We start from the raw sequence: 22,416 nt of genomic DNA on the forward strand, positions 1-22,416 counted from the left end.
GCAGTTCCATGCAAAAATACTGGTTTGGATCCAAATACAGTACAAGCCATGTAAGTGCATCTTCTCAGAAGCAGACTGAGGAGGTCAAGTACGGTACGGCTCTGACAGGGCATTAGTTTGAACATTAGTTTGACAACCTTTGTGAGGTTTTTCCCCCATATACATATTTCTCTAAGAGATCCCTTTGGCCCAGTGATTTAATTTTGCAGTTTAATATATGACCAGGGTTAAATACAGATTAGCTGGTAGTAAAATGCATTTGATAATATCTTCATACAGTTTGGCAGTCTGTAAATATATCCCACTGAGGACAGATTCAAAGCTGGAAGAGCTGATAGCAGAGGTCATTTAGAAAGTTCATGAGGCAGCTATTGTCTCACTAAATATTTTCACGGTGCCTGCCATTTGTTGCTTTATTCAGCAGTAGACTTATTCGTAATTTACTTTAAATGGAAATATGGGGAATAATGCCAGCACATTCAGTAATCTAAATTGTTGTGTATCTGCATTAAGTTGCTGTTCTATTCAGTCACGATACCATTATATCTTTTATTTGTTACTCATTTTACATTTTAAAAAAACCTCTAATGATTTATCGTCCTTTTTAAATTTGCTGTTAATGTCTCTGCCTTTGATTTGACCTTAAATTTTTGGGAGGAGGGCTGTTTTATTGTGTTGTAAATGAATCCTGTGAAATGAGAAAAAGAGTCTCAGTTGATCCTTCAAATTGTCACCTTAAAATCACTGAATCATTTTTAAAGAACCAGACATTTAACATGAAAATGTAAATAGGAACCTTGTTTTAAACACCCCTTAATAAAAAGGATTACTGTGGTATGATACAATCAATATTATTGGCCTTATCTACCTCGCAAGTTACAGACTTCAGCTTGTATCTCTTCTGTTTAATTTGACCTTGAGTAAGGACTGCAGAAAAATCAATACTTTGCTTTAAGCCACATATACTAAATACAAACAATATAAAAGATAGAAATGGTGTTCTAATTGAACTAATTGCCTTGCCCATGGATCTGAAGAGGAATTGCAATGTTCAGTGCTCCTGAAAGATGACGTTCTTAGTGACACAGTGAATGTGTATAATTCAGACTTTTTTGTATGCTTATAATTTCTGTTGGCCTTTAAGGAAAAAGCCATTAGCCAACGTTCAATACTTTTCAGAAGCATTTTGAATTTTAACCTTACAGAAAATTTCTGAAAGCGTAGTCAATGTATACGATTGGCAGATGTTTTTTTAAAGTGTACCTGACCATATATAATACACTCATGCATACATAATCTGATTTTATGAATCGCATAGAAACAAGGCACAATTTGACTTAAAAATGTAGAGAGCTTACGGAGAGGTGATGGAGATTTAAGTTGCTATAGCTATAATATTTCATGGTCTTTCACGTTAGTATTTTAGGGGAGAAAAGAGAAAGGGTGGAGATGTTATAAGAAGGCACCAAGAAGTTGGTGCTGCTTCACAGTAATGGATCATACTCTGAGAAGTTTATGTGAATTGACAGGAAAATGCAGAGACAACCGATGGAAATAATGAACTAGCAAGTGTTATTGCTGAAGAACATGTTCCTGTAATGCTGCAACTCAACTTTTCTTCTCAATTTCCCCCTGCTTTTCCTGCCACACTGATCTTAGTCCTCCACCAACCATGGAGACCACATTTTCTCTGTAGCTCATTGTTAGACTCGCTTGTGCTCCCTTCAGCCTGGCAAGAAAGATGCCTTGCACAAGCCAAGCTTCCCTGGCTGATCCAATCCAATATAAAACTGGTCTCTCATCTCTCTGGTCCAAGATGCCCAGCAGCCACAAGAGGAAAAACTAGTCATAGTAATGTTTTTCTGCAGTGAGCCAAAAGCTCTAAAATATAAACGTGATGTTTTTCTTACCTCTTTATGTAATCCTCTGACAGTCCACATTCTGTGCACTTTTAGGGCAATAGTCTTTTTGAAATTATTTTAAAGATTTGCAGTACTTCTGCAAGAGTTATTGCATCATTCTGAAAACAAGTATTGCAGCACAGAGAGTTGTTTGTCCTTTATGAAATAATAGGAACACAGAACGGGGGAAAATGACTTGGGTTAATGAGTCCCATATGTGGCAGTCCAATAATCCCTTTTATATGCTGATCAAGCCTCTTCCTAAAACAAGCAAGGTTTTTTGTCCTTTCTGACTGTCTTTCACAGTCTCATTGATCTGGAAGTTTCAAACACTTTTCTGGTTTCTGTCATGATCATGGCCAGCTTATACCTGGCCATGTTCCTGGGTTAGCAATGTTATTTAGTTTAAATATGCCTCTTTCCAGAGTTTATGTTTCAGGTAAATTTATGAAAAGCTAAAAATGTATTTTGCTAAGCTAAACTGGAATCATAGAATCATAGAATAGTTTGGGTTGGAAGGGAACTAGATGGCTTTTCTGCATAATCATTTGGAAGCTTGAAAACAACACTCAAAAGGCAGAGTCTGGAATGGTGAGTGAGGAATCATGATTTTTTTTTTTTTAGTTAAATCCCCAGGTGTAGAACGCACTGGTTTTGGCTTGTTTCCACCAGCTATATTTAAATTCTAACAGTTTTTATTTCCGAGCTCAATCCTGGTGAATTCTGGGCAACTAACACTCCCCTCGTGTGCCTGCAGGCATTCAGTACCTCTCGTGATTCACCACTTCACTGCAGAATGATTGTTTATTTGATAATGCTTCTTTTTTGTTTTGGTTTTTTTTTTTTTAGATGCCCTGAGAGCCTCCGACCAGAAACAGTGAGGCCTTGTCTGCTTCCCTGTAGGAAGGACTGTATTGTGACTCCATTCAGTGACTGGACATTGTGTCCTTCTTCATGTCAAGAAGGTAATTTTATCCATTGTGTGCTGGTAGGCAGATTTTTAAGGAAAAAAAAAAAAAGGAGTCAAACTAGGAGTCACTTTTGGTAGAATACTTACATACATCTCTTTCTGACAGAGGACATGTAATAGCTGGTAGAGCAGCTGCAAGGAACATAATGTTTTTGCTGAATAGAACAGTTATTTCTATACATTTTCTGTAAGCATCTGTGTTTTTTTTTTTCCCATTTTGCCTACTTTTATGTTACAAACTCCCATTTGCATCTTTCACTGATAAAGAGAGAGCTAGTCACAGAGCAGACATGTATCTCTTAGTGTAACACCAAAACAGATACTTGTACAGTTACAGAAATTGTATTTGAAAAGAGAGAGAGAGAGAGATGTGCATATGTATATAATTTTGGCAAAACCCTTTCACTTTTGCCTGTGCTGGTTTATTCCACCCAAATGAAAATGGAAGGACAGTTAATAAAAATCAGCAGACTTTAAGTTGATATTAATGGTCTGACTTAAACATACATTGCAATAACATTTTAATACACTTGGCAAAGTTCTTAAAAACAGTGCAGGTCTCCCTTGAATTTTTATTACATTGAAATTGTGCATAAAGTGATGACTGATTTAATATTGCCCACATTTTTCTGCCTTAGCTCTTTTTCTCTTTTAAGCTTAACAGGAGGTATTTTTATAATATGTACTATTACAGACAGAGTCTATAATACCCAAAGTTCCACGGGGTGCTAATCCCTATGTGGAATGTGGTGATTACTCGCAGCAACCATATTATCGAATGTAAGATATTGTTACATCGAACGTACGCACTTCAAATGTCACGGCTAATTCTTTATGCTTTATAAAGGACACAAGCATAGAGTCATTTTTGTAGTAATTCATATTAGTGCTTAATGCATTCTAACAAATAAAAAAGGGGTTAGGAAGATTAAATTTAAAACCTTTGAAAAAGAACAGAGAAGTAAGACCATTGAATCTGAATCTATTAAATAGTTATTCATTATTAAATGCTGTGTTATTTTACAGCAATATTAATGGTTCTTTCTGAAATACTTTTGTTAGGGCAGATCATCTTGGACAAAAATGCCATGCTCTTCTGTTCTTATTTCTGCGGGTTTTAAGAAAGGTCTTGATACAATGAACATATCTTCACGAATATTGACTACAAACTAGCATGTATGCTGCTAAAACCAGTATATTTGTGAACCAATACAGGCCTTTTGTCTATTCAGTGAGTCAAACTCTTTTTATACTACACAAACAATTTTTATTTCATGGGTTTTACCTACTTTCGTCAGCAAGCTGGTCAGCAGCTTTGCTGGGCTGCACGTCTGTCTTGCCCCTTGTGCCAGCTCCTGGCATCTCCTGGAGCTGATTGACTCAGGAGTGGAGGGTTTCCTCTGCATTGAAAAGCGGCCAGGTGGTGGAAAGACACCACCGGGATTCTCCTACTGCTTGCTCCTAATTACAATTGTTTGGCTGTGGTCCAGCATGCTTCTGTGTTCAGACAAGCTGCAGCTGCTGTAATAACCCACCCAAAGCCGGTATCAACCTAGTCAGCCAAATGTCTGTGCCTACAGCTCTCTGGGAAAAAACCAAAACAAAACAACCCCAAGATTTTTACCTAATGATATTTGTGTATTAGGTATTGCTACAGAATTAATATAAATTTGTGTGTTTTCTCTTAATTTTCTGCCTGAAGAACTGACATCTGAAGATGACTGGAATCAAAATTCCTACAGGAACTATTTACTGTTTAACATTAATAATGAATGAGTATAATAATTAAAAACTGTAAACTGTAAATTAATTCCAGAGTGGGAAATGAAACTTCACATTTAAATGTAAAGCATGCTCTTTTGGAATAGTTTTTGCGTGTCTAGAGAGGGTAATGCTAGTCCCAGGTGGGAAACGAGGGCATAGGGAGCAGAATTAATGCCCAGCCTGGAGAGAACCAAGACTGTAAATTAAAGTTGTTATATTCCTGGCTGTGGAGATAAGCAAAAGGCAAGCAGATTTTCTGACTGAGTCATTTATTGAATGGAAAAATTGTGAAATATAATAATTTCTTTCCATTAATTTCTGTTTCTGGTTTTGCATGCAAATGATTAGGGCAAATTTATGCTTTGAAACTGTAAAGTGTAGCAGCAAACTGAGCTGGTTTAATTTTTGTTCACTTGAACTGTGTGTTCACTTCAGCTGTATATTCATTTGTTCAGTACTGCTACTGTTTCTTTCTGATTAGTTCTGCTTCCTGGCCTTTAGCTGAGATTAAAGTGTTTTATCTATTAGGCTTAATTTTCTGCTTATGGACACAATAGCATGTCACTACTATAGCAATCGACTCAAATACCTGTTATGTTAAATCTTATTTTCCCCCTAATTACTGTCATCCCTATGTAGTAGCAGGAGAAACAAGCTCTTCTACTCTTTGCAGGGGGTGTCACAGTAAAGAAGCAGTCTCGTCACCGAGTCATCATCCAGCTCCCTGCCAACAGTGGTCGTGAGTGCCCGGACTCCTTGTTTGAGGAAAAGGAGTGTGAAGTTTCTCCTGTCTGCTATAGCTACAGGTAGTCTAAATCAACCAGAGACAGCTCAGACATGATTTTTCAACTTGTACTACCTCAAAAGCTTGTTAAATTCCACTTCTTAAGAAAAATAGGCTACATAGCTAAACCAAGGTTTCAGAACAGATATGTAGACTCAGTTGGGCCCATAGTGAATCACTAGTTCATTTTGTTCCAGGTCCTTTGCAGGAACATTGCAACTACTAAGAATGACTTTCCAGGCTAAATCTTTCTTAACAACTATTTTGAAATTCTATATGATTAAAAAAATCTTCCTTTCTAAATGATCCAAAGCACTGAAATGCAGCCTCATCTGTCTAGGAGAGCTGAGTTCTGCTGCCGCACTGTGCCATGCACTGTATCCTCCATCTTTCCATCCCCGTCAGCCCTGAGATAGTCCACAGTTGATATATTGCCTAATGTACAAAATCCTGTGTTGACCAAATCTTCACCAGAGAATGATGAGGACTGTTCCAACAGGTGGGGATCTCCACCATAACTGCTTAAGAAAATTTCTGGGCAGTTTTGTAGTATCTGTCTGAGTGGCATGGGAAAGTCTAGATGTACGGCAAGATCTGTCTGTTGATACAGACAAAGTTTAGAAAATTCTGATGCAGTTGGTTGGATTTACTTGAGGAAATTAAAAAAAAAAAGAGATTTTTTTTTTGATGAATAATAAATATGTTTGAATTGGAAGCCAATGTTCTGTTTCTCCAGTGGCTAGAGAAGAACACCTGCTAGTTCCCATGAAACCCCTCTATGTTGCAGTGGTGCAATAGAATTTAAGATTATTTTAGCCAAAACAAATTGAGATTAAAGAAATGTGTTGTTTTCATTATCTGGTAAGAATTATCTTTGCAAATTCATTAGGAGATCACACTGTATATAGCTGAAAGATATGAAAGGATGTAAAACAGCATTGGGAAGCTACCAAAATCAGTACTCCAAACATCAGAAATATAGCTCGAGAACTTTTTCTAGTCAATACCAGAGTCAGAGTTTTATCTTTTAAAATGCTGGCTGCTCCTCATCTCTTTAGTATCTTCAGTATCAAATTTTACCTGAGCTAGTGCATGATGATGTGCTGAGCAGAAGAGTTGCTAGGGAGTGGTAGATGAGGTGATTTAAATTTCATGACACAAACTAATACTAAAAACATTTTCTGTATATTTCCTTTAGCATCTTTCTGACCTACACTTGCTGCGACAGATGGACACAGACATTCAGCTTGGCTCATGCCTTAGTTTAGATACTGGCCTGCAGAGGCAAGTTACAATGAAACTTGAGGTGCAAAACCATTGAAATAATTTTAAATATGAGAGCAGTTGATGGTTTGAGCTGTGGACATACCGTTCCCCCCTCCCCCCCCATTCTGAGTAATTCAGACAACTGTGGATTATTTCAGAGATGTGACAATAACCACACTTGCCTGGATTTGTTATATTTAAGGCCTAGGTTATTCTGCAGCACTAGAAGGGAACTTTGTAAAAGTTGTAGCAGTTTATATTAAAGATAGAATAATTTAAGCAACACAATATTGCATTTCTTATCAAAGTTTTTTGCAAGTTCTTTTTGTCTGTGTTCTATTTTGATATAGTCTGGGCCCATATTCACATTGTGTCGGATCTCTTCGTTGGCTCCACATTTGTAAGGTGCTGCCATCCAGCTACCTGAGACCCCAGGTGCTCTGGGATTGCCCGAGGCACCCTCACAGTCATTTAAACCCACTGTCCCAATGCTTTGCTGTAGCTGGGGTCCCTTTTTGCTTCTGATTTCTCCTTTTGGGATAGTGTTTGGAAGATGAAGCTTAGGAAAGGAATTTGTTTGTTGTGCAAACTTTACCCTTGTAATCATATCATTTGAAATTTGAGAAAAAAACCCAAAAATCCTAAGACTTTGCTCATCTGACCTCATCTTTGTCTGTTACTCCAAGACTTGTTTGTGCTTCAAATAAGGCAGAATTCCTCCATTTGTTGTTGTGTTGCAAGGCATGCCTAAGGGAGGGGACGAAAAGACCTGGGGAAGAGGAAAGAAGCAAAAGAGAAAGAAATGCACTAACACTTCTATGTGACAGTATTTACTGCCAAAAGAAACTCTCAGTACTGCGTGAACCAGAAATCAACCCTGGAGTCTTATCTCTGGAGTGTATTTGGGAAACTTCAACACATCTTTGCTTCACTGAGATAGGTGGAAAAAAGAAAGGAAGGGAAGGGAAAGTGAGAAAGAGAGGAGGTTTATTAGGGTATGCTAGTATTCAAAACTCATTTAATGGGTCCATGTTGTTTTTATGAGATGTTAGTGTCACTTTACTAAATCCACTTTTCAAATTTTATTGTCATTTTGTTGACTCGTAAAATACTCTGAGCATGCTCAGTTATAAATCCATAGCAAAGGAGTTCTGTTAAATGGGTATTCAAGTCACAATTTTATTATTTTGTATAGTATTCTTTTTTGAAATTTCTTTCTCACATCTTGTATAAGTGTGTTAATGCTTTGTATTAATGTATAAACCTCATTGTGGTTTGTATTCACCGTGTATTTGTTAGGTAGTGTTAATGTACCTTTGTACTTTGAAATCCTAGAAAATATATATGGTTTGCTTTCTTTTCCTTCCTCCACCTCCTCTTTCCTTCCCTGTGTTCTTAATGGCCTAATCCTAAAAGGAGTAAAAAAGTTAACAGGAAAGAGGGAAAAGTTTACGGTATTTTTACTGTTTGTTATAAATTGGCTGTGACCAGTTAGTAATAATAAGCAATAGCTTATGGTGGTTTCTAATACTATCTAGCACTTGTGCTGCCTCAGTTTTGATTGCTACAAGTTTAGATGGATTGTTTGAAATTGATTGTTTCTCCCCTCATTTCAGGTGGAAGACCCACAAGTGGCGCAGGTGCCAGCTAGTACCATGGTATGTGCGCCAAGACAGTCCAGGAGCACATGAGACTTGTGGACCTGGGCTACAAGCAAGAGGTTAGACACTTTGCTTCTGTCATATATTCCTCAGAAATCTATAGCTGCACTGGTGTGGGAAATGCCTAAAATTTTAGTCGTCATAACCTAACATTAACTTTATCTGTCTTTATGTGCATCAGCAAAGGAAAATACTGAATGCTAGTATGGTAGGGTGCATCCTAACTAGTATTTGGCAAATATTTTATTAATAAAATATCAGTATTAATTTATTTTTAAATATAGATACCACATTAGTGTCTAATTTTATGCTATTGTTTGTTCAGTTTATTTCACTATCCTTACCTGAAGCAAGTTTGCAGAGGTGTTTGTGGAAAGTATGTTTTCAAAAAGAAGAAACAAAAGAAAGGGATGGGTGACTTTACATGCTTCTTTTTGTGAAAAAGGTTGTGTAAAGTCACCTGTGAAAATGTGACATTTTTCATGTGGTGAGAATGTGAAGACATTTTTATGGGTATATCCATTACACTGAATAATAAGACTTTTGCTCCCTGTAAGCGTTTGTTTGAAAATTTAGTATCAGAGAACCCTACAATATTTTTGAGTTGGAAGGACACTTTGGAGGTCCCTTGGTCCAACCTTCCACCCAGAGCAGGGCCAGTTTCAAAGTTAGATCCCACCCAGATGAGAGCAGTTTGCTCAGGGCCATGTCTCAACATGTTTGGAGTATCTCCCAGGATGGAGATCCTACAGCCTCTCTGGACATTTGCTCCAGTGCTTGTCCAGTCTAGCACTGCATTTTTTTTTTTTTTTGCTAATATCTAAGCTGAAATTTCCCTTGCTGCAATTTGTGTCTGTGGCCCCTAGCTAGAACGGGCTAGCTCTCTCTTCTCTATACCCTTGAATTTAGGTAGTTGTAGAGAGTAACGGGAGCATGAGAGATGCAGGACTTTGCATTTACACTGTTAAAGTTCAGTGCCAGCCCATTTCTCCAAGCTGTCAAGGTCCTCTGAATGGCAGCCCTACCCTCCAGGTAGCTATTGACTGCTCCTCTCAAACAGGTATTGCCCCCAAACCTGCTGAGGATGCTTTCTGTACAGGTTGTTAAAGATGCTTAACAGAATTGGCCCTGGAATTAACCACTGAGGTGCAGTACTCTTAACCAGCTGCTCGTTGGACTTCAAAACCACTGACCCTTCGAGCCCAGTGATTCAGACATTTTTCTGCCATTTCCATTTGATAACAAATAATTTTAGCATCCATATCCAGCTTTACTGTCACCTGTCTTCATAGAGGGTTTTGAAGATTTGACAGAACTGTGTATGTGTGACTCTGTTAAGTATAGTCAGGAGATGGTTTTTTAGGTGCATTAAATAAATTCAGTATGAAAATAATTGCAATTCCTACTTACTGTGTTACAGTAATTGAATTGCTTTGAACTACTAGTCAACCCTGAATTCCAGGAAGGTTTTTTTCTTTTGCCTTTTCTGAGTGCAAACTCCTATCCATTAAAACAGTATTGGCTCAGCAGATTGTGGAATTCCTGAGCAAGGACACTGGTAACTGCAGAAGTGAAATGTTCTGGTCATTAACTTCCTCGCAGTATTAAAGGAGGTTATGGTACACTTAAAAAAGTCATAGAGTAAATCTTAAGCTAGTAACTCCTACCACTTACTCAGAAAGTGTTACAGGAGATCAATTTAGGGTTTACCACAAAATGAAACCTGAAGGTATTGCCTGCTAGTACAAAAGACTTCTGGCTGTGGTAATTCTTTCGAAGGTCTATCACTAGTGCAATCTTATTTCTTAGCAGCTCTGGAGGATACATTCAGATTACATACTGAGAAAATAAGATTTCTGTCTCTGACGGTAGGAGTTCAGATAGTACAAAATATTGTCTTCTGTACTTGCATGGTAGTACCTAAATCTATTGACTTTGCCTCGAAGTCAGTTAATAAAGAAAGATAGCTAACTGTACTGCATGCAAATTGTTTTTTATTATTCTTGTACATCATGAGAGTTTCCTTTTTTTAAACTGTAATTTCAGTCATGTGTGGTACACACACATGCAGAGTAATACGTTATCTTGGAATTACTGGGCATACAGTTTTCAAATCTGGTAAAATAGATAGGCAGAACTTCCCTCTAGTACTACCAGTTTGATCTTGCAAAGGATGATGTATTCAAGCAGTAGTCTTGTTCCTACAAGCAGATATAATGGAAGTAGCTCTCTAGTGTAATGTGGTCAAGTGGTAGAATGAGCAATCGTTAATTAAGAACCCTGGTAGCAGCTAAGCCTGAAGAAAGCGGGTGGTTTTGGTAGAATTCTGTAAATGTTTCTGAAATCAACTGTTAGAAAGGGGAGATTTTTGTTTGCTCTTGCTTTTTATTAAGTCTATCCAATGCATAAATTTTATTGTAGAACTCATGGAGAAAGTTATTTAAGTTGAATAACCAAAGATTATTTGTGCCTCAGTCCAAGTATCTAAATAAGAATCTAAGTATTGTCTAGCCTGTTGCAGTGGTGAAAGTTACAGACATTAAACACAGAGCCTTTTTTGGCCCAATATTTTTCCCATTGATGTAAATTAACAGAAAATGTAAGTTTCAAACACAGGTATATTATGTATCATGTCTCAGTGTTTTAATACCTGACAATGTGTTGAATATATCTTCTACTTTTGTGCTCAGTACTGTAAACTGATATTCTGTAGGAGCTAAACTAGTACAGCTTTTCTTTAGATTGAGAAAAGTAGAATAATTTCTGTTTTCTTGAACATCATTACAATGAATATGACTTGGAAGTAATAGTTGAATTTTTGCACAAAAGTAACTTTCACTTTGGAAAATATACTTCTGCAATTCTAGAGATTATTGGTTGAAGTTTTATTTACTTCGCACCTCAGAAAATTGCATTTTGAACATGGATAGTGTGTTTTATTTGTTTTATATAGGTTATCTCCTACACAGGGCATTAACATACTCCATTTCCCCTCTTACATTTCAAATTCTGCCATGAAAATCACCATGTGTGAATTTTCAGTGGTGCACATTATTTTGTTTGGTGCCCTGCACCAGAGTTGATTTCGTGCAAGGTACTCGCTGAAGGGAGGCTGACCTGAAAGCAAGCATCCGGCTGACTGAGCTCTGCCCTGGACAGTATTAGAAAGATTTCACCAATTTCTGAAGGAAGACTCTGGAAGAGGGTTTGTCCCCTCTCCCTGCTGATTCTTGGCTCCTGCTTGCATACTTGGCTTGTCGTAAATAAGTTCCTACAGGCTATGGAAAACTTTGCATGACAATATGTTATTAAAAATTCTATACTAGAAATCATTTATTTAAAGATTATTTTGTGATGTAGATACAGAAAAGGCTGAGTTCCTACTATGCAAATCCTTTTAACCACCCTAAAATCAGGAAATGCCAAACACTGAAAAATGAAATCCATTTGGTATAACATTCTGATATTGCATTTATAATGTGATAGTGGAATAAAGATATTTTGAACAGATCATTTAACTGTTTGTTGGTGATTTCTGTACAAATGTTTACTATCCTGTGAAAATGTAGACATAGCAGCATTTCTTTTCCAATTGAAAAAGAGTTCTCTCTCAAATTTCTGATGCTCATGAATGCAGAAATCACACATTCATTCATCTGTTTGTGGTAATTTACTTTTGATGACAAAGTGAAACAATAATGTTATAGAAGTAATCTCAGCCCTTTGGTTTCCTGTGGATTGTCCTTTCATTTTGTGTTGATACTCAGTAGAGCAAGTAATTGCATTCTTGTGTGTGAGAACAGTTCTCAGTTCCTCTTTTTCAGTGCAAGGGGATGTTACCAATGCTATTAGTTTGTCCTATTTCTGATCTGATTGCCTACGCACACTGTAACACATAACAATATCAGCAAATGTGTTAAATAAGAAAGAATAGGAATGTACACCAGGGAAAAAGGCACATCTGACTATGCATTCATTAGCGGTTTATTTTGAACAAAATAGTCTGCACGGTTCATATTTAGTTAGAAAGATAATTAAAACTGAAGGAAAAACTAGAAATCATTAAAATGACTGGTTAGGTGTCTGATCTTAAGAGTCTATGAGTAACTAGAGCATATGCATGCCTTGCTTTAGATCACAGCTTTACTATTTACATTTCCATTCTTCAGCTTTTTTATCACATTGGTCTTCCTTGGCAGAAGAGATACTTGGGTGAATCATAAAGTTTAGAATTGTGATTCATTGTTAAAGACAGCTCTGTTTCTAGCTGTCTTGTATAATGAAGGCTTTGTTACAAATCATGTCACTTTAAATGAACACATCACAAAATTAGAACTGGGGTCAATGCAGAGGAAAGAGAATAAAAGGGTTTGGTGTGTGTTTTTGTTTTAAGAACAAATTTTTTTTTTAGCATTTTTTAAAGAAATAAGTTTGTTAATTATTCATGCAAATGATGGACAGGTATTTGTATCTAAATCTAAGCATAGTAACATAGCATTTAATACCTGAGCAGCAAATTCATTGTTGTAGTCATGAACCTTATTTGAACAAGGCAGATAGTCATGACAATTGTGTTGAATTTCTATGATGAATGAAAATTTGCAGTCATATCACTGGTAAAATGCCTTTTAACAGTGGCAGGAATGTATTATGGAATCGTAGTAACTTAAGACGTCTAACTGTCTCTTGTTCAAAACCCTCGAGAGAGGATATTGTGGGTGCATCAGCAAGGAGTTTGAAACTTCCTTTTGACCCTATCCAACAGGAACAGGAAATGTAGAGAAAAGCCATATTTTACTGAAACAGCATTTATGTTGTCTTTATTTTAATAAGCTGTTTCTCAGTTAACAAGAGTAAATTGACCAGATGTCTCGATGAGTCACCTGAAACCCAGGAGGGAGTGGCACAGAGTGTTGGCAAACACAAAATATCAAAAAAATTACAGAAACTAGAACAAGAGAGTAAATGCTTGATAAAGCCAGGCTACTAGTATTTGATGGGGATGTGGGCTATAAAACTCACTGTGAGAGGAACCTGCTCCAGCAGGGTGTGCTAAGAGATAATACTTTGTATTCTTAAGGCTGACGTTTATTAGCACATAGATAACTTCAAAGTAGTGGTCTGCTCAGTGATATAGATTAATGTATGAAGTTTGAAATTGTGAAGAACTTAGGCAGGTATGTGTTATGTTATGCCCATGTCTTAAAAAATCTGTGTAAGTAAACCTCAGCTCCAGTGTCTTCTGAAGGAACTTAGAAATACAATTCAAATCCCTTTTGAATTGTATAGGAAAGCCTAGGAAACTTACTTACTAAAAAGGCTTGTTTTGCCAGTAGCTTCTGCAGATTTAAGTAGGGCTTGTTGGACTGCATCCCAATGCTAGTGAAGAGAACCTGTAGCAGATGAGAAGCTCGAGTGCCCGAACTGCGATAGCCTAATCACATCATGATGCATATGGATGGATGCACGTGGTAAGGGCTACCCCAGTGACCGAAAAGAGATTTGCAAAAGGATGCACAGCCTGCAGTCCTTGCCACTATAAATCTTCCTCAGAGTTTCGTAGGAGGAATGGGATGAAAATTGTGAAATCTGTCAGCATATTCTCTAATAGCAAGAGGAAGGTTATTTATAAAACTTAAGCAGAAGCTTAAGTAACCTGGCTGTCAGGGAAAATATCTGAATAGCTGTACTTGATGTTGCTGGGAACTGGCTGTTATTAAAGAGCTGATCCTGAGCTCTCACTATTCTTCATCTGCAGCGTGTATGTAGAGGTGTTTGAAAGACAGTGGAGCAGGGGAATTGGTGGAAGCTTCCCAGGATGGCCATGAGCAGACGAGGAGGCCTTGCAGGCTTGAGCCGTGGGGAGGCTCGGAGGCAGAACCAGTGGACAAAAGCGCTTTCCTCTCGCTGTGGCTAAGCAGGGACAGCAGCCTCCCACTCTGGGCGTCGCTTATGTATGTGGGGGGATTTGCTCTTGTGGGGGTTTCGTGCCCTCATTGAAAGCACAAGAAGGGAGACAAAATCATGAAGGGGTGCTGCTCCTTCATAGAGCTATAAACTACTATTTTAACCTCATTGAGACTTAACAGATGAGTGTGCCCTATTGCCTGGCTCATATTTTAGTCACTGCAAAGGACAACTGGCAGCTTCAGGTTTTGTACTGAAGTAAGAATTTGGACAACAGTGCTCAAGAGCAGTACTTACATGAGAAATTATTTTTTTATTGGCAAAACAAGAGCCAGAATCTCCAGACAACTTTATTCAGCAGAAACACATTGTTATTCTCTTTGGCACATAAAGAATGATCAGGCTTGTATTTTCACATTATTGACATGTGCTCCTGCTTAAGATACTTTGCGATAGAAACATTTCATTGTGCAGTGTCTAGTCTGCCGTGTCCTACAGAAAAAGAAATAAACAGAGATGAAATCATAGCCTAGGCAGCATTGATAGTAGGTGTAAGAAAAGTTAGTGTGCTGAAATCATGCCTTTCTAGAAATGAAACAATATTTTTGTTGGTAAAAATACTTAACAATTGAAAAAATGGTATCACAAGTGTGTTGTAAAACAAAGGACATAGAGCATGTTCATTTATAAAATATTTTAATTTTTAGGTGTAGGTGTCACTGAATCTCACATCTCGGTGAAATCTCAATGAAGTATACTAATGATGGGAACAGCGGCAAGGTTTTTATATAAACCCACACATAACAAGACTTGCTCAAATACAGTCTTAGTGTTTCGTTATGCCAACAACAAATACATTAGCCTGTAGTCCCCTGTGGCTTGGTGGAAACAATGCTATCAGATAAAGTTTTAATTACATCAAAGTCCCTTGTCTAGAAAATTTAGACTGCTGTTTATTTACACCTTTCCTCTGAGAGATAATTGTTAAATACCAAAACAATTTTGTAAGTGAATGGTTTCCATGTTAAATTTGATTTTTCTGTTAGCAGTACTCCTGTTTTATGTTTTCACTTGACAATTACTTGGGCTTAATTCAGTAATAGAAGAACCATGCTCTTTCCACTTATTGCTAATGTCTGTAATAAATATAACGTGGTTGTATAGGCAAAATAATTAATCTGGCACTGCATGGCTTTATAGTAGTTGGAGACACTTCTCTGTATAGTGAGTTAATCATCGATCTCGGCAACTTTTAGAGAATATAATTAAAGAACCATGGGTTGGATCAAAGAGGCAGGGGATGAGTTTGCCCAAATTAGGCTGTGAGTGGAAAAAGTAACTCCACTAAAAGTAAGAGCATTTCAGATGTCAAGTAAGACATTTACCTGGCCAAAATAATGTATTAATGGAATGTACACAGTTGTCAAAATCCCTACTTTAAGTAATGGAAAAATACCCACTCTTCAACAGTCACAAGGAGTACAAACCTTTCAAATTGATACTTGAATCTGTAGAATAACAATAGAAAAATGGAATATAGAGCCAATCATCCAGGTCTTGTCAACCAGAAGTAACATGAATAGTTATGGGCAGGCACTGTGAAAATTAAGATTCAGGAATTGATTTGGTATGCCAAGCTGTCCTCTAATCTGTGTTCTTATTAAGGTGAAATATTTAGGTCTCAAGAATGAAGAGTTTTCCTGCTTTGATTGCTACAGTACAACTGACAGTTAATCTGGAAAAAACCCAAAGTGTTAATCCTCAGGGGAGCTTCTCACCTGGGTCTGCTTGATGTAAATTAGATGCACTAATACGAGTCTGAAAAAATTTATGACACAGTGGATAGCTGCCCACAGCGTAATGTTTAATAACCAAGAAAGATGAGGGAATGAATATTGGCTTTAGAAAAACTCAATTTAGCTAGAAAGAAAGTATATTCTTCAATGGACAATGTTTATGGCCTATCAAAGGACTAGATGGAGAGGCAGTATCTAAAATGGGTATTAAACTTTTGAAGAAAGTTATTAGAAGTCATTGGGTTAATCAGTAGACTGCCTTTTAGCCCTTGGCTAGGTATAGTTTTCATTGCTAAAAATGGTGGTCTATATCTCCCTGAGAATGTAGTGAAGATAATGCAATTAGTTTTGCTGATGCATGCACATGCCAAGGTCAAACTCAAGACAGAGGATTTAGGTTTGACCTCTGTGAATTTCCACAGGGTAGAACTAGTCTGAACTGTGTTTTTACCTCGAGGAAACCGATGTGTGTTATTAGCAGAGAAAAGTATCTCACAAGAATCCAAAACCATAGCCTAGGCTTGTATTGGAAGATACTGGTTTGACTTGTGTTTTTCCAAAATATTTGTGTAATTTTAGAAATCCTATAGTAGGTACAGTTAACACATCCTTGTAATAGTTGTATGGATTTTCAATTTTCAAATATTGGGTTTTGCTCATTGAATCACTATAATTATATCTGAAGAAAAAAGGGTTTCCTCATGTAAACTACACCAATAATAATAAGATTTGACAGAATAATTGTATTAGACAATGTACAGCTGGTCAGTCCCCCAGTAAGCACAACTTAATGCAGTACTGAGCCTATTACAAACAGTGCTGGCAGCCCTGCTCCAAAGGGCAGTCAAGGATCAGGGAAGTTGTTTGCTTAGCATCTCTGAAAAAACAACCCCCCCTCCCTTTCACAGTGTTTTACCACAGACGTGTGGCAAAAACAATTCACTCGGGACCTTTGGATATGTTTTAGTAGGTACATGATGAAATGGACCATGTGGGTCATCAAGTTCAGCTTTCCACAGTCAACATGAGGTAGAAATTTAGTTCAGAACTGTCAGACAAAATTTTTTTTCAGAAATCATAGGTCACTAAACCTTTACAATTACCTTACAACAATCTAAAAAAAAAATTTAAAAAAATTGTTTCCTCAAGTGTTCTTCCTTCTTCTTCCAGGAGGAAATAGTCACTTATAGCCAGTTTTCTGTTTTATTTTGAAACTTTGCATTCAAACCCCATTTTTCTCCAAGTTGAACTTGATTATGCCCTAATAGTTTTGTTAGTAAAATTTACTTTTTTTTTTTTCAATTCACGTACCAATAAAACAATTATTGTCAGAATAATTGAAGTGCTATGCTTAAATTATGGAACGGAGTATAATATAAAACATTATATTCCCTCATATATATATATAGAATGATATGTTTGGATGCAATGTTACTGCAACAATTGGTGACCCAAATTACTTTCACAGTCATTATGAGATACTGCATATACTGTGTAGCGTCAGATGCCAAGAAGCATAAATATAATTCTATTGTGTAAGCAACTAGAAGTTTCCAGTCTTGTTACTGTGTAATAAGTTTTATGTTGTTTTGGGCAAGGAAATAAAGTTAGATTTACTGAGCTTAGGTTAGAATAATAGATAAGCAACCATGTTAAAAAAAAAAAATAAATTATCCATGAGGAACAATAATACAGCATTGTTAAAGACTACATTAATGAAGCAGCCCTATTCTTTATAAATTGTTATGTTCCAACTTCTTCCTTTTGTGCCACCTGAAGTTTTCTTAAGTTTTCATTCAGGATATGGCTATCCTGTTATAAAACATTGTAGCCCTATTGGCTGATACTCCATCCCTAGCAAACATGCTTTGTCCTTCAACCCTTTTTCAAGACTAAAAATTGCTGAAGAGCATCAGGCAGCAATATCGTTGTGGGTGGTTAAGTGGTATCCAGAACTCAAATATGTTTCTAAATTTTATGTCTGTCCCTTTTTTTAAAATATATGCTGCTGATACAAGTTTATAGCTTATACAACATTCAGCTACTTAAAATGACATTGCAAGTTTTTTAATGTCTGAGTTATAGGCTATATCTGTAGGAAAATTGATAATGTGAAAAGTGGTATAACAGGTGTGGATAACATGGTGCAACCTTTATAATATTTACAGTTGTCTGTAAGATATTTTTTTTTCCGAGGTAAGTCCCGATAAATAGAAATTTAAACAGAATCTCAAAAAAGTCAGAAATGTCAAATGTATTCATTCAAGATATAACTTATTGCGAATATTAGGTTCTTGTATAACTATTCTGGGCTTTCAATGTGATTTTGTGGTAGAATATTGTAGACTTACTAAATTGAATAGACACATTCATGAAAAAACTGCTGAATTAAACTCCATCCCTTTTTGCTTCCAGCAATTACTTGTCGCAGACAAGACGGAGGACAGGCTGACATCAGTGAGTGCCTTAAATACTCTGGCCCATTGCCATCCTTAACACAGACGTGCCAGATTCCCTGCCAAGATGACTGTCAGTTTACAAACTGGTCAAAGTTTTCTTCCTGTAATGGGGACTGTGGAGGAGTCAGGACAAGAAAACGCACTCTTGTCGGTAAGAGTAACTAGAAAAATAATGCATCTTTTATGAATTATTGCTACTGTTTTGATTAAAACCTGCGTTGTTCTGAGGTTCCCTTATGACAAGCAAGCAAAGTTTGTCATCGTGGCAGAAAGCAGACCCAATGTCACTGTCATCTCTATATACTGTTAGTGGAACAAAAAAATAACCCCTCAGGAGAAAAAACTCCTGCCACATGTCTCAGACTCTTGATGATGGGGAAGTGGCTAGAGAGAAGATGGGAGAATGTAGGAGGCCAGGGTTTCTTCTAAATGGAGCGCACATAGTAAACTGCAAAGCAGACCGTTTCTTTTCCTGACAGGCAAGTCAGCATTGTCTGTAGTTCCAGGGAGGTGAAAAATGTAAAGCAGCATAATTAACCAACAAACTGATCCAGTCCAAGGAAATAAAATAAAAAAAATCTTTACCTGCATTTTTGTTGAGCCCTGTGTTATCTTTTCACCAAAAGGGGCACGATTGTTTGCTATTTAAAAGGTTTTCATACCATGTTTATTCCAAACCCTGATTCTGCAGCCTGCTTCTGTGCACAAAGAGGTCAGGAAGGTTGCTGGTTTATGTTTTATCATTTGTACAGAATTATGTCCTTGAGAGTATCTATTTGTGCTAAGCATTTAAAAAATACAAGAGACAGACATTTGAGGTTACATCTCCAGCAATTTCTTGTTACAGCTTTGTTGTTCTAAGTTACAGCTTAAAATATGAATATTTTAAATATTTTAAAATATGAAAATACTTTTTCAAAAGCTTTTTTTTTTTCCTTAAACTTTATTTTACTGATAGTTTTCAGGCAAATGTTGGACAGTTTAGTGAATGTTGAAAGGCATGTAACTCACAAACACTGATTGGCTTAATGGTGTAAAAAGCCAAAGACCTTGGGGTCTTCAACATGATGTAGGTAGTGTGAGGCACTCGGAGAATTCCTGGGGTAGGACATCTCTTCACATCACTCTCAAATCACTTTCACTCCCAAATAAGGTTAAACAAGTTTAATTCTACTAAGACATGAAACTAGATTTGAAAAACTGATAATGAAAACCAGAGTGGCCACAGGCCCTACTAATTATTTGCATTTTCTTGATTTATGTGTGTGTTCTCATTAAGAGTTTAGGGAGAAGGTCTGCAATTTGTTTTAATTCCTCAGCAACCATGATTTCATGCACAAGCTCTATCTTGCCAGCATTGTCTAACCAGACTGAATTCTCACCAGATTGAATTGGGTCTGTTTTCTTTGGTTTTGTTTTTTCTTACACTGAACGGTAATTGAGAAAAAAAAATCTTGTTGAAATTCCCCTGGAGCTTTCAATAGAAAACCTTTTAATAGAAAATCCAGTGAAAGTGGATTTTTTTTTTTTTTTTTTTTAAATTGGTGACAGACCAATCAACAATCATCTCTCCTTAACAGGACCAGGTGTTAATCCACTTGCATTCCTCTTCCTACTTCTGGTCTTGGCTACACCAGGACTTCCCTCTCAGATGGTGTTTTGATGCATTAGAATTACTACGGCAGCTGAGTGCTTTTCAGCCTCTTGCTATAGATCATAATTTTCAGCCTTAAGCTTTGGTTTACCTCTTTTGAACTTCTTAGCTGCAGTCTTGAATTTATTATTAAGCCAGTCCTTTCCCTGGCTGAATGTTTGCTCTCCAAGTTCTTTGTGTTCTCCATTTTTCCATTGCCCTCATCCAGCATCTCAGATCACCACATGAGGCAATACGTTGCTTAATTTTCTGCCTTATTTCTTGACACAACTAAGAATGTTCTTACCTTGTGTCCCTTGAAACCTCTTGAGGTTTTAGTTAACAGAATACAAAGTTTTTCCAGTGATGTCCAACGCCTTGCCACAAACTTTTCCTTGTTCCACGTGATGGACACCCTTCCACTTTGAAACATTTTTTTTTCTTCAGCTCCTTTTTATTCTCTTTTTTTTATTTCTTCTGCATGAAATGAAGAGAAAAACACATGCTCTGCTTCTAAGTTATAACTGAAACCTCAAGAGGGAGACTTGGCCTCTGTCACAGCACTATTTGCCAATTAGTCTCTATTGTCTGTGGTGGAGGAAAGCTAGCTAAGGGGGGTGCCCATTAGCAGCCTCAGAAAGAATGTGATAGGATCCAAACCCTATCCCGTGCTCCATCCCCCTGTAAAACAGAAGACCTGTGGACAATGAATAATTCATGATCTTCGAGAAGGCTCACTGTGGCTGTCTTATAACTCCAGTGAACTTTATGCCAGGTTTGCTTCCAAAAAAACCCTAACACTTTTTTTTGTTTTAAAAACAAAGCAAGAAAGAGCAGATTATCTTACCACACTATTAACACTTTGAGATACTTCCCTGTCCTGAGTTAAGTTACCCCTTCAAACTTGCTAAGACTGTGATATGTGCTGTGGTGTATTCTCTGTGGCAATGTGCTATTGAGGCTAACACATAAAGCTGACCTGGAGTGAATTCATAATTATTTATGGTGAAAATGAGGAGGAGGAGGAGAAGTGTATTTTTAGTATGAAGCTGTGTTGTCAAGAGAAAGATAACCTTTTCTTCAGGTACCTTTTTTCTATTCTAAATGAAGGCAGTAGTAAATACAAGCACTAAGGGTGCTACAAAGTTGTGTCCAGTGCCCTGTTTTGAATAGCAAGGAAAATACTACAGAATATTAATTTACAGTAGTATCTAAGTAACAAGCATTTTTAAAACTACTTTTGCAAAGACTTCTGCATTAATATATATGAGCTTTCTGGTACAGAAAGGAAAACCGAGCAATCTTTACCAAAGAGAAGATTAAAAATAGATTTAATGGGAAGTGGAGGGTGAGTGGATGGCTATGCTCCAGTTGGGGAAGGAAAACAAGAAGAGATTTGAAAAGAAACAAATTCACAGAAGGAGCTTGTTCTATTAGGGTAGAAGAATGGTAATTATTAACAAATGTACAATAGCAGGTAATGAAATTAAAGGATTTTGACATTTTGAAAGAAGGTACTGCTGTAGCAAAGATGCATGTTACTTACTCCTACAATTTCCTTCAACTTGAGAAAGTTTTATCCAGAGACATTTTTTTTTTTATTGGACTGCACACTGCTGACGAAATAGGGGAAAAAGGGTATTATTGTTTAATTGCTAACTTCTTCAAACTGTACTCCCCAAGCATTTTTTTCCAAAGTAAATATAAATATATGGCTTTATTTTAAACGATGTTGCCTTTGTGCAAAGTGTAGGCATCCATTACTTAAGAAATTCAAGTCATGAACCTAAATGAATAGAGATTAATGTAACTAGTTTTAGGCATATGTATTTGATTTCAAGCATTTGTTACAGAAGTCTAAATGAAATTTTTGAGGAGATGTAAACTGATACAAACTTTCTAAAATAATTTTTTCTTCGTTCTAGGAAAAAGTAAGAAAAGGGATAAATGCAAAAATTCTCAGTTGTATCCTCTGATTGAGAATCAGTTTTGTCCGTGTGACAAGTACAGTGCTCAGCCTGTGGGAAATTGGTCAGACTGTATTTTACCAGAGGGTAAGCTGGAAGTATTGCTGGGAATGAAGGTACAAGGAGACATTAAGGAATGTGGACAAGGCTATCGTTACCAGGCCATGGCATGCTATGACCAAAACAATCGTCTTGTGGAAACATCACGATGCAACAGTCACGGTATTTGGAAACCTCTTTTCTTTCATCTGTTTACTTATCTGCTTTATTTCATTTAACATAATACGTGTACAGGTAGAATTAACAGA

General features: G+C 36.9%; 1 protein-coding gene across 1 annotated transcript in view; it reads left to right on the top strand.

Moving 5' to 3' along the window:
- The window catches only part of THSD7A (thrombospondin type 1 domain containing 7A), a 305,894-nt gene that overhangs the window by 234,813 nt on the left and 48,665 nt on the right, over positions 1–22,416 (top strand). The window contains exons 11-15 of the mRNA XM_076331421.1: positions 2,751–2,866; positions 5,309–5,441; positions 8,302–8,405; positions 18,465–18,659; positions 22,067–22,330. Of these exons, the coding sequence (XP_076187536.1) occupies positions 2,751–2,866; positions 5,309–5,441; positions 8,302–8,405; positions 18,465–18,659; positions 22,067–22,330 (812 nt within the window). The remainder of the gene's footprint in view (positions 1–2,750; positions 2,867–5,308; positions 5,442–8,301; positions 8,406–18,464; positions 18,660–22,066; positions 22,331–22,416) is intronic.

Source organism: Aptenodytes patagonicus, chromosome 2 (genome assembly GCF_965638725.1).
Source record: "Aptenodytes patagonicus chromosome 2, bAptPat1.pri.cur, whole genome shotgun sequence".
In the NCBI taxonomy this organism is placed as follows: Eukaryota; Metazoa; Chordata; class Aves; order Sphenisciformes; family Spheniscidae; genus Aptenodytes; species Aptenodytes patagonicus.